This window comes from Anguilla anguilla, chromosome 18, assembly GCF_013347855.1.
Source record: "Anguilla anguilla isolate fAngAng1 chromosome 18, fAngAng1.pri, whole genome shotgun sequence".
NCBI lineage: Eukaryota > Metazoa > Chordata > Actinopteri > Anguilliformes > Anguillidae > Anguilla > Anguilla anguilla.
The window spans coordinates 21,188,196-21,202,546 of NC_049218.1; the positions used below are offsets into that span (position 1 = coordinate 21,188,196).

At 43.3% G+C, this 14,351-nt stretch overlaps 1 protein-coding gene across 2 annotated transcripts in view; it reads right to left on the reverse strand.

Moving 5' to 3' along the window:
* Nucleotides 1-492: 492 nt before the first annotated feature.
* Nucleotides 493-14,351, reverse strand: part of prom2 (prominin 2) — a 28,573-nt gene continuing 14,714 nt past the window's right edge. The window contains exons 8-24 of one of the 2 annotated variants that reach the window (XM_035400978.1): nucleotides 14,116-14,312; nucleotides 12,871-12,945; nucleotides 11,662-11,725; nucleotides 10,900-11,056; nucleotides 10,068-10,220; nucleotides 7,321-7,444; nucleotides 6,971-7,059; nucleotides 6,454-6,538; nucleotides 5,812-5,955; nucleotides 5,145-5,213; nucleotides 4,841-4,933; nucleotides 4,265-4,318; nucleotides 3,919-3,999; nucleotides 3,103-3,171; nucleotides 2,438-2,527; nucleotides 2,105-2,217; nucleotides 493-2,000 (exon numbers count right to left, since the gene is read on the reverse strand). In XM_035400978.1, the coding sequence (XP_035256869.1) occupies nucleotides 1,949-2,000; nucleotides 2,105-2,217; nucleotides 2,438-2,527; nucleotides 3,103-3,171; nucleotides 3,919-3,999; nucleotides 4,265-4,318; nucleotides 4,841-4,933; nucleotides 5,145-5,213; nucleotides 5,812-5,955; nucleotides 6,454-6,538; nucleotides 6,971-7,059; nucleotides 7,321-7,444; nucleotides 10,068-10,220; nucleotides 10,900-11,056; nucleotides 11,662-11,725; nucleotides 12,871-12,945; nucleotides 14,116-14,312 (1,709 nt within the window). In that variant the 3' untranslated portion in view covers nucleotides 493-1,948. The remainder of the gene's footprint in view (nucleotides 2,001-2,104; nucleotides 2,218-2,437; nucleotides 2,528-3,102; nucleotides 3,172-3,918; nucleotides 4,000-4,264; nucleotides 4,319-4,840; nucleotides 4,934-5,144; nucleotides 5,214-5,811; nucleotides 5,956-6,453; nucleotides 6,539-6,970; nucleotides 7,060-7,320; nucleotides 7,445-10,067; nucleotides 10,221-10,899; nucleotides 11,057-11,661; nucleotides 11,726-12,870; nucleotides 12,946-14,115; nucleotides 14,313-14,351) is intronic. The other variant, XM_035400979.1, reaches the window with a different exon arrangement.

A 14,351-nucleotide genomic window follows, 5' to 3' on the forward strand; every position in this document is an offset into this window, starting at 1 on the left:
GGACTCAATGGATATCTCTTTTTGTATCATTATTTTTACACCTGTGTCTATAGATGTATATTTATGTGTTATTTAATGACAACTGGTGAGAATAAAAAAATGTAGAGAACATAAAACTAGAATTTTTAAACACCTCATAAGTGTATATAAAGCGTACATTTGAGCCGACTGTGCTTGTCATTATTATGGTAATGTCATCTTCCAGGAGGACAGTGTCCCCATCCACAGGGCATGAGGGGGTCACTGAATGGTTTGATGAGTATGAAAATGATGTGAATCGCATGCTATGGCCTTCACAGTCAACCCAGTTGAACACCTATGGGAAATTTGGAACCGACATGTTAGACAACGCTCACCACCATCATCAAAAGTATTTGGCCCCTTCCTGAATTCCTCTATTATTGCATATTTGTCAAACTGAATGGTTTCAGATCTTTAGACAAAATGTAATAATAGACAAAGGGAATCTGAATAAACACAAAACACATTTTAAAAATCATTATTTCATTTATTTTATGAAAAAAGTTATCAAGTTACAGAATTGATTTTGACACATCCAATGTTTTGGCTATGACTATTTATTCCTATTTCTCCACCCCATGGTGGCCTATTGTACTGGCAGTGACTCTCCTTTGGTCCTCATGCTGAGAGACAATAGACTTGAAACATAAATTCCACACTTAGTATCAACTATAGACCTTTTTGCATGAACTAATGAAGCAACAACACACAGCTGGCCAAGAAACAGCCGAGCAGCCCATTGTCCAATTACTTTTGTTCCCGCAAAATGGGGAGACTATGTAGAAAAATGTCCATCCATTCCGTGTCAGAACAGAGCACAGGATCGTGCTTACATTATTTGCTGTGTTTTCTTGCATACCCCCTTCCCATTGGTATGACTGCAACTAGCTAACCACATGCCAATGGCTAAGCATACTGCAACTAGCCTAATTTCTGTTTGACTGTTGTAAGGCACATGGATCCTGCCAAACTGTTGCTAGGCAGTAACATGCACACGCACGCAAGAAACACACAGCATATCCTGCAGGCGAGTGGGCCTATGCCTCTTTTCTCAACCAGAGCGAACACAATTAATGTCAATTACAATATTTCACCTGTCACGTGTTTAAAAAGGCAGTAAATTTAACACTTTCTTTCAATAAAATAAAAACATCAAAGGGAATTGTGCTCCAAATATTGGAGCGAAAATACAGCCCTGAGTTAATCCTCACCTCTGACCATCCCTGACGGACAGAAGACAGCAAATGCGTCAAGTTAGGGTCAGCAATTTCCTTAGCTGCTGAAGGTGAGTTTGGACACACAGTTTCTGTAATGTCCTTTATCTCCTATGTGAAACTTGCTTGTATCCTTGAAGATACAGGGAAATTCCAAATAAGAGATAAAAGTTGGTTTCAAAAAGCATGGAAAATAACGCAGTTGTATTTTTATTACAAATTTGGCACAGCTGTCTAAAATTACCATATATACATTATGTGTATGACGGACCTTTGAAAAAGACTAGTTAAAAATACTCATTAATTGAAAGCAATGGTACAAACATTTTCTCAGAATCATCAAAGCAAATAATTTAGGATAATAACAAATCAAGTTAGAGAGCACATTTAACAATAGTAAAAAAATACTTTTTTTAATGTTCTCACTGTACACAAAATAAATGAAATGTGTGACTGCAACGACCAGCCAGAACCTTTCAAAGGCTAAGGTAGGCCTCATCTGACAGCACTCGCACATTCACAAACTCGAACGTGACCTGAACGCTTTCCTCAGGGCCTTGGGCATCGCAGTTTCCCTGCCATTGCCCGTTTAACACGCCTGCGCAGTCTACGTGTCAGGGGAAGTCCTCCGTCCTTCAGGCTTCATGAATAGTGATATATGAACGAATGAGCGAGTTGTGAGGGGGCTCGTAGAATACTCCTTCCCCTGCCTCTCAGTACGGCTTCATGGACGCTTGTGGGATGTGGTTCATCAGTATGTGGTTCCTGGGACAGAGGCAGAGGTGAGTGAGCACAGGCACAGACACGGGCAGAGGCTTATGGGCACAGATTATCAGACACCAAGCAGCCACGAGGCCCTTGGCACTCACTCAAAAGCATCCGTGTACGTCATTCTCCTGTAGAATTTGGCCAGTTTGACGGAAAGGATGATGCTGGGGATGAGAAAGATCATGCACCAGCCCAGACTGAACCAGAAGGCGTTCTAGAGGGGGGAGGGGCAGACAAGACACACCTCAGCCAGTTAATAGCGCAATCGGAAAATGCAAACGATGGCAGAAGCAGTTAAAGTCAGAGCTTGGGGTAGTGGGGGTACAACGAACAATTAAGACAAAACCAGGCCCTCGGTAAAGAACAAGTTTCCTGGAGCCAGAAATGTTACTTGTGAGGATATACACTGCACATGCTCAGAGTGACGGTCTCACCAAAGACTCGGCCAGGTATGAGCAGACCATCACCTCCGCAGCGTCTACAGCCCCTGCCAGCGGCCCACAGCGCCCCAGCTGCCCTGTGATCTGCAACAGGCCAGAAAAACCACCCTGTTAAACGCATCCTCAACAACTGGAAACGCAGGATCTGATTTCTTCTGCTTAATCAGGTAAGATTGAGTTTCAGACCATTGTGTGCACCCATAAAAAAACTCAAATCCTCTGCATCTGGTTGACACCCAGTATTTCCTGAAAATCAGTGTTTCCTGATAAATAAGGAAAAATAAGAAACAAACACATCCCAGATGCAGGCATGAATCATAGAACAAAGAAAACTGTATCATTCTTCACCTCATAATGGGTTTATTTATTGTTTGATATTATTTATTAATAATCCTCTGTACATTGCCATTGTGACATTATTCATAAAGTGCAAAGACATGTCAACTGTAAGAACAAGGACATCACAGGAGTAACACTGAGTAACCCTTTTACCATCAAGCTAAAGAAACAACAGATTAGCATATGCCTAAAATTAAAGGTTAGACCTGCCTTACAGCTTATCTATTAAAGTATGTCACTGATTACGTACAATCCAACGGGTACTTTCCATTTTGATGTAATTTGCAGTGACCAGTAAATTCAATGGTAGACGTTCATACCGTTTTATTTGCCCAGTCAGCAAATGCTGTGATGTATCCTATCTGGCAATCCAGGAACGCTTGCGTTACCTTGGAAAGGGAATAGGGAAAATAAACACTTAATACTGTGACATCACATGTGCCCTTTTCAAGCAAAATGGTAGGAGCATTCTGAATCTCTTGGAATATGTGTATGAATATGTAATATGGTATGACTGAACTTTCCTTTAATTATGGTAGCAGTGTCGAAATGTGTTTATGAGTGCAGGTCCAAAATGTGGTAACAGGAATAAAGATACGCATACTTGTTTACCAATGGTAGGTCTACATACAGCATTGTTCAGCAAAACACAGGAGTTTGAACTACAAAATAATACCTATTAATTTTGATGATGTTATGGATTGTAAATGAATAATTGAAATGCAAACAGCATGTGATGTCTGTGTGGGTTTGTTTAGTAACACCTCTCCTCCTCTTGCTGTTACATCACAGGGTGCGAGTAACAGCATTGATTAATGCAGTCAAAATCTGCATCCTATTAGGGTGGTAAAGGTGCCATTGTTTTACAATGGGGAGGGAATTTACAGAATTTTCATTAAAGCTGAAAGACCTGTAATTGTACCTGACAATCTGTAATTGTCAATATGGTTACTTGCTTTGCCCACATTACACACAAACTATAACAACTGGGAAAGCTGAACATTGATAGGCATCTGAGACCTATTGTGCCTGCTGGCATGTTTTTTTTTTTGTTTAAAAAAAATAATAATTTCAGGGCATTTTTCTACTTGATTACACTGGTTGTCCTGAGAGAGTTATTCAGCAGTATTACTCACCGATTTCACAACTTGTGAAGAATTTCTGTCCAAGAAGTCCTGGGCAGCATTTACTGTACTCAGCACAACACCCACAGTTTTCTAGAAAATGGATTGAAGGGGAAAGAAGGACAAGGAGGCACGACGAGGCGAGTTATTTCTCCACATCAGTGGGCGAATCGCATACACTGTGATGTCACATTAAGTCCCAGCACAGTGGCCAGCTTTCCCGACCATCCTGAACACCGCTCACACTGCGTGAACAGTACTGAACACAGAGACGCGGCACGGGATGGCAGTATTAATGATTGGCAGAATAACCATTGAGTAAATGAGTGTTTTGCGGACTCTGAATGACGGCACTTACATTCACTTCTGAGGCTTTGGCTTCGAGAAGCAGGACAGTAGTGTTGAGATCCCTCTGAAAAGGCAAAAGTCACTGTGTAAGCACGGTCTCGTTCATCTCCGGCTCAGGGTAAGTTTCTGTAGTGTTTGCATTCTACCGGGCTTTGCTATTCAGTGATGCATATGACCGTCCTTACTCCTGCCACATTTACCACTCAATAGATTATAGGAGTGATAACATTTTGCATACCGTACACCTATGATAAATAGCCACAAAATCAAAGTCAAGACAGAGTATATGCACTCCAAACCATGAATGCTCAACAAAAAAAGATTTGCCTTTAAAGACAGAAATCACACTTGCGTCATTTTAGGACACCCTTGCTCTTACAAAAACACACATATTCATATTTTAACATGTAGTGAATGTTTTTTTGCTGAAAGGGAGTTGGCCTTCTCATGGGAATTATACATTTTCACAGGATTTGTACACCCAACTGTGCACTTTCACTGGATGTCAATTCCAAATGCTACCATCAGGGGGCTCTGCTGCAGCTAGGCAGCCAGACCACATCCCATAAAGCAGAGGAAGGCGCACCACTCTAGGCAGGACGGAGCGCTCAAACTGGCCCTGGATGCTCCGGATCTCAGCAGCTTCTTGCTGCAGCTGCCCCCGTACAGTGGTGCTGCTCTGAGGATGGAGAGAAAGAAGAGAAAGAAGAGATAGAGAGAGAGAGAGAGAGAGAGAGAGTATGTGAGAGAGAAATTCACTTTTAAATTTCTTTATTAACAATAAAATGAAAATCCACCCACAAATCTACAATATTTGGCAAGACCACACAACCAAAAAATGTAATTGACAGCACAATGGTCCGGGATAGCAGAGAGAAAGGGCCACTCACCTGGTTTGCAGCAAAACTATCCAATTTGTCAGCAGTGGAGTTCAGATTTGTCCTGGTGATGTTGTTAAGCTGAAAAATGAAAAGCCCATATACATCAGTGTAAAACCAAATGGCACAGCACAATATGTTTGTCTTGATCATTAAGAACCAGTGCAGTGCTGTATATTTGTTCCAATTCATCTGAGAATATACTGAAAAACAAAAAATAAAGCGCTCTTTGTAATTACTGACCGCATCTTGCTCCAACTACCTCCTGATTACAAACTTTATAAATTATATTTTAAAATATTTGTTATCAACCACAGTTACTGTTTTTTACACTTAGAATACTAAATACCCTGTTTAAAATGAAGTAGCTCAGTCAATTTAATGCTAATAAGCTATGGTCAATGAAAAATCATAGTAAAAGACCACGGGAGACCACAATCAGACTGCGCAACCAGAGCGTGTCATGAACTCCAATGAAAATGAATGACGTCCGTAAGGCATCGCATTGTGTCAATGCGATCAAGGCTCAAGACAGGCAGACAGGAAGTCAGAAACAGAAATAGGGAGACAGGTACAGACGGACAAACGGGCAGGCTGACAAAGACAGAAAGACAGAAACAGATGACAAACAGAAACTTTGAGGCGGAGGACAGATAGATATTGAGACAGGCGAGCTGACCTGCTGCTTGGCGTGGCTGAAGTCCATGCTGCCGGCCCTGCTGGAGAAGCTCCGCAGCTGTGCCTGGGTTTCAGGGCTCAGGAGGGTGATGGCGGGCAGGGTGATTTCATTCTGCTGGAATAGTTGCTGGATCTCCGCCGTGTACTGAGGAGCAGACACAGGCACAAGGGCCTCAGTACTCCGGTCACATGTCCTGCCCAGCACTGATGAGCAGTGACACCGGTATATCACCAGCACGTGACCACCCAGAATTATTTTAATTAACATAACCATCCAAGCAGACCAGCATGTCCAGATGCAGTCTTAAGTGGTCACTCCAATGAATCTGCAGTCCTGACACCCGTAGGAAGTGTGTTCCACCACTGTTGGGCCCTGCATGACAGGGAGAAGTACCTACACAGGGAGGTGACCTGGCTAAGATGTAAGGGGTAGAAGTTTGAGTGGAGGTATGCCGAAACAGTAACGTTCAGTGCTCTGTAGGCTAGTGCCAAGGTTCTAAACTTGATGAGCTGTAACAGGTAGCCAGTGAAGGGAGATGATGAGGGGTATGACATGAGAACACCTGGGGAGACTCTAGACAGGTTTTTATGCTAGTTAAATTTGTGTGGCACACAGGTGACGGCCTACACACTCTTAATGTACCTTGGACACATTGAGAAAGTCGTTCAGGTTGATAATCTCCTCCAGGCTCAGTGTGGTCCACAGGGGACTGTTCTGTCGGCAGTCACTGGGAACACAGAACAGGAAGCAGGAAGAGGAAATGGGTCACTTTGGGACTTATAGCAAAACCACATGCCCAGCTTTAATGCGGAACTACTCACACTGATTTATGCTGCATTGAGCTTAAAGGGCACCAAGAGCGGTCTGCTAAAACACCACTGGTTTACATTACAGGCATTTGGCATTTGGTTTATCATACAGTTATCCAAAAAAATTATAGTTTAATTAAACTTTAATTGGACTGGAAAGACAATTAGTCATTATTTCAAAATTAACTACTTATAAATGCTTAATTACATCCAACCAAACAGTTTCCCTGTGTTTTAATTCCTCAGAGGATCAGCCTAGATGCCCTTTAATGGAGTTCAGCATCTCACAGCTCAGTTAATCTTTATTCTCTCTGTTTGTATGTTATTTAACCGTGTGTGCTGTGTCTTACTCATAGACTTCAGCGATTGTCAAATTAGTCTTCAGGCCCAGAGCCCCCGAGAGCTGGAACCCTGGTATGAGTCCTGGAGTATCGAGGATCTAGATGAAAGCAGACACACAGAGTCACAGACACACAGACACACAGATTCACAGAAGCACAGGCAATATGAGAGAAATAGATGCACAAGCACACAGACACACAGACAGATGTCTTGGGGTTGCCAGAAATCTTAATCCATATATATTTTTTTTTTACAGAGGATCAGCTTTTTAACTTTTTCTTTTCTTTTTTTTTGCTCACTTTTCGGCAAAAAAAGTACTCAAATTTGTATGCCATTCTTATTGTATGTGTGACCTTACCTGGAGGAGCTGCTGATTGTGCCATGGTTTACACACCACTGTGTACGCGTTCCCCCCAAGCAGGAAGAGCACCAGCACCACGATCATAAAGAGCCAGGAGAACAGGAAACTGAACCCCACGCCCCTACAAACAGAGAACAGGAAACTGAACCCCACACCCCTACAAACAGAGAACAGGAAACTGAACCAACCCCACACCCCTACAAACAGAGAACAGGAAACTGAACCAACCCCACACCCCTACGAACAGAGAACAGGAAACTGAACCAACCCCACACCCCTACAAACAGAGAACAGGAAACTGAGCCCCACACCCCTACAAACAGAGAACAGGAAACTGAACCCCACACCCCTACAAACAGAGAGCAGGAAACTGAACCAACCCCACACCCCTACAAACAGAGAACAGGAAACTGAACCAACCCCACACCCCTACAAACAGAGAACAGGAAACTGAACCCCACGCCCCTACAAACAGAGAACAGGAAACTGAACCCCACACCCCTACAAACAGAGAACAAAAAACTGAGCCCCACACCCCTACAAACAGAGAACAGGAAACTGAACCCCACGCCCCTACAAACAGAGAACAGGAAACTGAACCAACCCCACACCCCTACAAACAGAGAACAGGAAACTGAGCCCCACGCCCCTACAAACAGAGAACAGGAAACTGAACCAACCCCACACCCCTACAAACAGAGAACAGGAAACTGAACCAACCCCACACCCCTACAAACAGAGAACAGGAAACTGAACCCCACGCCCCTACAAACAGAGAACAGGAAACTGAACCCCACACCCCTACAAACAGAGAACAGAAAACTGAGCCCCACACCCCTACAAACAGAGAACAGGAAACTGAACCAACCCCACACCCCTACAAACAGAGAACAGGAAACTGAACCAACCCCACACCCCTACAAACAGAGAACAGGAAACTGAACCCCACGCCCCTACAAACAGAGAACAGGAAACTGAACCCCACACCCCTACAAACAGAGAACAGAAAACTGAGCCCCACACCCCTACAAACAGAGAACAGCAAACTGAACCAACCCCACACCCCTACAAACAGAGAACAGGAAACTGAACCAACCCCACACCCCTACAAACAGAGAACAGGAAACTGAACCAACCCCACACCCCTACAAACAGAGAACAGGAAACTGAGCCCCACGCCCCTACAAACAGAGAACAGGAAACTGAACCAACCCCACGCCCCTACAAACAGAGAACAGAAAACTGAACCAACCCCACACCCCTACAAACAGAGAACAGGAAACTGAGCCCCACACCCCTACAAACAGAGAACAGGAAACTGAACCCCACACCCCTACAAACAGAGAACAGGAAACTGAACCAACCCCACACCCCTACAAACAGAGAACAGGAAACTGAGCCCCACGCCCCTACAAACAGAGAACAGGAAACTGAACCAACCCCACGCCCCTACAAACAGAGAACAGAAAACTGAACCAACCCCACACCACTACAAACAGAGAACAGGAAACTGAGCCCCACACCCCTACAAACAGAGAACAGGAAACTGAACCCCACACCCCTACAAACAGAGAACAGGAAACTGAACCCCACACCCCTACAAACAGAGAACAGGAAACTGAACCAACCCCACACCCCTACAAACAGAGAACAGGAAACTGAACCCCACACCCCTACAAACAGAGAACAGGAAACTGAACCCCACACCCCTACAAACAGAGAACAGGAAACTGAACCCCACACCCCTACAAACAGAGAACTGGAAACTGAACCCCACACCCCTACAAACAGAGAACAGGAAACTGAACCAACCCCACACCCCTACAAACAGAGAACAGGAAACTGAACCAACCCCACACCCCTACAAACAGAGAACAGGAAACTGAACCAACCCCACACCCCTACAAACAGAGAACAGGAAACTGAACCCCACACCCCTACAAACAGAGTAAATTAGACCAAGTTAAGACTGATATATAGCAATGAACTTATTTTTTATCATTAGGTTGGTTCTCTATATTTCTTTCTTTTGTGTTTCTTCCTTTCATAAGATCAAAACTGTTTGCTCAGTGTGCACTAATATTTACCTTTTACACTACCCTGCACTGAAAGAACACCTTAGACTGAACGATGCCTTTCTTGAGTACCTCTTTCCAATGTGCAAATATATTTTAAATAGACAAGTTAAGCAGGTAATGTTTTATCTTGATTGTGTGGGTTTCATTACCCAAACATTGACTTTCATTACCAATATGCCTTTTCTATTCCTGAAACAGTAATTTGCTGGATATTTATATAATATTACTGACTAGTCCTAAACGTTTGATCTCTATATAAAGTATGGTCTGTACACTTTATATATTTGAAACAGTTTCTTGTCCTGATGCCTTAAAAAGGAATACAGTAAAGGCTTGAAGTTTCAGATGAGATCCAAAGATAATAACTTATTAGCTTGTTTCAAGCTACTTATCATAGATTTTTTTGTTTTTAATGTTAGTGTTTAAGCATTTTTACTTAAAAATGTGTCATAGTGTATACCTTCTCATGGAAGTCATTAGGTCCAAAGATTTCTCTACATGGGCATTTAAAAGCCAAGGAATATGATATTTTGGAAAGACTTTGTGGAGCAAACATTGTTCCCTTAGGATGTCCCCATATTTCATGATGTATACACAGCTAAACAAATTAAGGAGTGGTTACCCTTCGGGTGTCTGAAGCATTAGCTTTGTCACAGTCGTACTTACGCCATTAGGAAGGTTCCTCCACAGTGGGCAGTGCTAGATCTGTGGGTGGGGTCCGCTTTGGGCTTCAAGCCTATTGGGCCCAGCAGGAGGCCAAGGACATTGCACAGCACCACCAGCAGAACCAGGCAGCTCAGAATCAGGCCCACAATCCAGCTGGGCAAACAGACAACAACAGATAATCAGACCAATCGAAAGGCACCAGGCATAGTCACCCAGGAATGGAGGGCTTAAGTGGAGAAGTCATTTCTCATTTCAGCAGTCAACTGGCAAGTGTGCAACTTTTTCTGATTTGTCCTATTGTAATGTGTTGGGGTTTTCATAAGCACACCCGTCAAGTGATTTTTGCACTCTTTGACAGCTGAGGGCAAGAGAGAATGTTCAGCAAAAAAGCCAAAAACTACAGGCCCCAGAAAAGTTTAGGATCTGAAACTCAGTACCTCCTGAATCAGCAAAGTTCCTATTTAAAATCATCTTATTAAATAGGGTGTATCCTAGTGATATGGAAAGCAACATAGTTTCAAATAGTGGGATATCTGAAACAATTGATTATAAAATATCACAATCTTTTTTCATACCCTGGTACACTTCCTAAAAAAAAAATCTTTATATAGCGGTATTTTCATAGCCAGGTTACACATGCAATGCATGCACAAAAAAGGTTTAATCAGAGATAATGGTGTTTATATGATTTCCCACCACTAGATGGCCCTCTCAGCATAAAAAGACCTATGGTGGTGTCCCTGCTCTCATTTACTTGCTGGTATATCCAGGGAACTCTCTCTGAGTGAGACAGAAGATTAGAATGTGATCTCTGGTAGAAGCTGTTAGTTACCCATTTCTTTCTGCCATCTTCACCTCAGGTGAATATTTGTGGATGTATCCTCGCACGTCCTCGAGTTTGGTGGACACGTCAGCCAGAGCATCAAGCGGGACGTCTTTAGACAGCTGGGAAATCTGTGTATCAATTTCTGCAAGCTGCTGTTTGACCTCTACACAAACAGAAGGAGGGTGTTAGCACTGAAGCGCAGCATACAATGGCACAGCAGTGTCTCAGTGCAGTGAAAGGACATTTTGTATTGCAATCATACTGTTTGAAATGATACTGTCTTGTTTGTCACTGAAGCCCAAGGACATTTTCACACATAAACAGACTCAAACTGCCACTTCTGGCAAATGCAATGAAACAGGAATTCTACCATTTGTTAATATAACCAAAATTCATGTGTCACTATGGGACTATACCTATGGTGATGTCACCACATGTCACCATAGGTATAACATCATTTCAACATCATCAAGTAAGCATCCTTTCCTTTTCAAACCCATCACTAGTGCGCATGGCCAGAAAGCTCAATTTTGGTCCCGTCTGACCTTATCACCAGTTCCAACTGAGGTTCAGCATTGGTACTTCAGTCGGAACCAGGTGTTGTGGTAATAATTGTAGCTGTAATAATACATATGCCATGCATTTAAAAAAAAGAGGTATTTGCTAGGTTTTGGATTAGATTTTCTGAGAGACAAATCTTGTGACCCCAGGGCAGGCTGGGAGGCAGCCACCCCATGCACATCTGCAGTATCCGTGCTCAACACTCACTCTGCACTGTGTCTTTAGTCTTATTTGTCACCCTCTCAGGAAGGCTGTCCAATAACTCTTCTCCCTGGGAAAGAATTAAGACCCACTCAAACCCACAAATCACCATATTACAGTTCTCTGTCAGCACAATCATATATACCTGTAATCATATGTGGTACATTGTTAGCGGAATATAATAACAATGCCATTGTTTATTCCAGGGAGTGATGGGTATTCTTTCAAATACATTTTTGAATGCTCGTATTTCTTATGTCATAAAGGTTGCTCATCTTTCTACTGAGTATTTACCTCCTACCCCTAGAGCTGCTGTTGCTCTTAACCCAGTAGTTATGTTAACACAGGATTCAGAGTTTTTTATGCAGAAAAAATTATCTCTTCTATAAACATAAATATTGCAAGGTCCGTTATTTTTAAGATTACAATGGACAATGATCTAGACTTGAACCTCATCAAAGTAATTACTTCTATTTCTTCGAGCCAATCGTCTTTCGGTGTCTGACATTTGTGTTGTCTATTGATCATAATGTTTACCCAGCCATTAGTAGCATTACAAGATTCAAAAAGAAAGGGCTTAATTTGAACGAAACATCAAAAAATGAGATGTCACGCTCGAGCTAGCTTGCTCAACATGAGCAATTTTTTTTTAAAATGCTCTTTAAAAAGTTTTTTTTATTTTTATCTTATGAGTCTGTATGGCAAACATTTGTTTTGATCATAATGTCAAAACATTATTTATATCCTGATAATCCCATGATTTTATCCCACTTCTCTCATTCAAGTGTCATAAAATTTTACTGTCATTTATTGTGAGTTGGCATATTGTGACAAAATAGTTGTTTTTATCATAACGCAAGTGAATTACTGTAAAATGCAAATTTTGAAATGTCCTGTGTTCCAAAGATGTAGCATTCCACAGGCAAGCGCTATCACAGTAACCCCAAATTATACATTTGTCTCCTTGTTGTAAGTCTCTCTGGGTAAGAGTGTCTGCCAAATGACAGTAATGCAATGTAACTCAGTGATGCTGGTCTGAGTTGAAGGAAGTGACTCATACATAAACTGTGTGATGTAGGAAGGAGGAGGTGTATGGCAAAAAGATGTCACCTTTCCACAATGAGCCCTCTGAGAATCTGCCCAGTGTTTAAGCTGGCATGCCCCTGGAGTGCCACTTGATGCTACAATAAGTGGATTCCAGGACTAGAGACTCACCTCCTTCAGTCTAGACCCCAGATCAGCCTTCTCTACTGCATCTGCAGCGGACTGGAGCTCGCTGAGCTGGGGGATCTGTAAGGCAGAGGACCAACATAATGCAGGCTCAGAAGCAAGCATGCGCCACACACCGTGACCGTACATTTCCGCAGCCCGTGTGACTGCAGGAGTCAATGCAGCACAACTGCAGCGCTGCGATTCAGCATCCAAAACAACGTGTTACAATTCTCCACGGTTTGTCCTTAAAATGTAACATTTTCAGTTCTTGTGACATCCCTAAGTGAGAGTGTGGGGCCTTTCGCTAAGATCGTACTGTGCTCTGACAACTATTATGAACACAATATTGCACTAACTATCCACAGCTCTCGTTAGCTGAAATGTCAAAATGCCGCATGCTTGCAGACTTAGCGGCTTAGCTGGCGTTACAACCCCAGATTGTGTGCAATGACAATTAATTGCTAATTGTTTATTATGCTCTGCCTGCAGTGAGACCGGGGCCTGGAGCGAGAGACGCGCGCGTCTCAGTTTATCCCCGTCCTAATTGTGTGTGGTTTGTTTTGTTTGTGTTCCGTGCTTTTTGTGAGAGCACAATAAAACAACAGTGCGTCTAAGAACGACAGATCGTGTGGTTTGTGGGGAGACGGACTGGAGTACTTGTTACATCACCCTGAAAGGAACTGTTCAGACCTTTGTATCTTAAAACTGGGCTGCAGATCTAGCTCTCCCCCCATTGTTCTGCGTTCTCAGTGGTGTTTGAAATGTGGTGCATAGACACAGGTCTCAAGTGCTGTAACTTGAGCCCCTATGCTTTGTCCTCCATTGTCGAGGCATTAGTCAGGAGTCGCTGGAACAGAGATCAGGCTGCTCCCTTCCCACTAGGATCCTGTGACCAAAGATTCAAAGGCTAAAAATTTCATAAAGTCACGGTGTCCCACAAAAGAGCCGTTGTGAAAATGCACCTTTCCCAGGGGGTAATTCGCAGCCCCCATTAAATCAATGTTATTTGGCTAACAACGCCAACGGCTAAGAGAGAGAGAGCTACGCGTACACGAGGCTGGAGGGCTTGAGCCCAAAACGACCCCAATTTATCCCATTATTTGTGATGAGCAGCTCAGCAGGCCTGGTCCTAAAATGTGAACTATCCCTTTAACCGGATGAGCCACCCAGCAACCCGTAAAGCATTTTCGTCAGCATAACTAATGTTTTGGGTTGAGAGTGATGAGGGTGCTGTGGGCCCACACTCACTGAGAAGCGGGTGTCCAGCGTCAGCGTGGCCAGGTCCTGCTGCATGGGTTCGCAGCCCTGGCAGTCCGGCAGCTTCAGGGTTCTGCTGATGCGGTCTCTCGTGGCAGTCAGGTTGGCCTCCAGCGCGTCCAGCTCCGGACGAAGTTGCTGCTGAGTGGAGTTCAGCTGGCCCAGGAGCTGGATCGTACGGTTCACCACTGAAGCAACAAAAACAGCCTTAGAAAATGAATCAAATC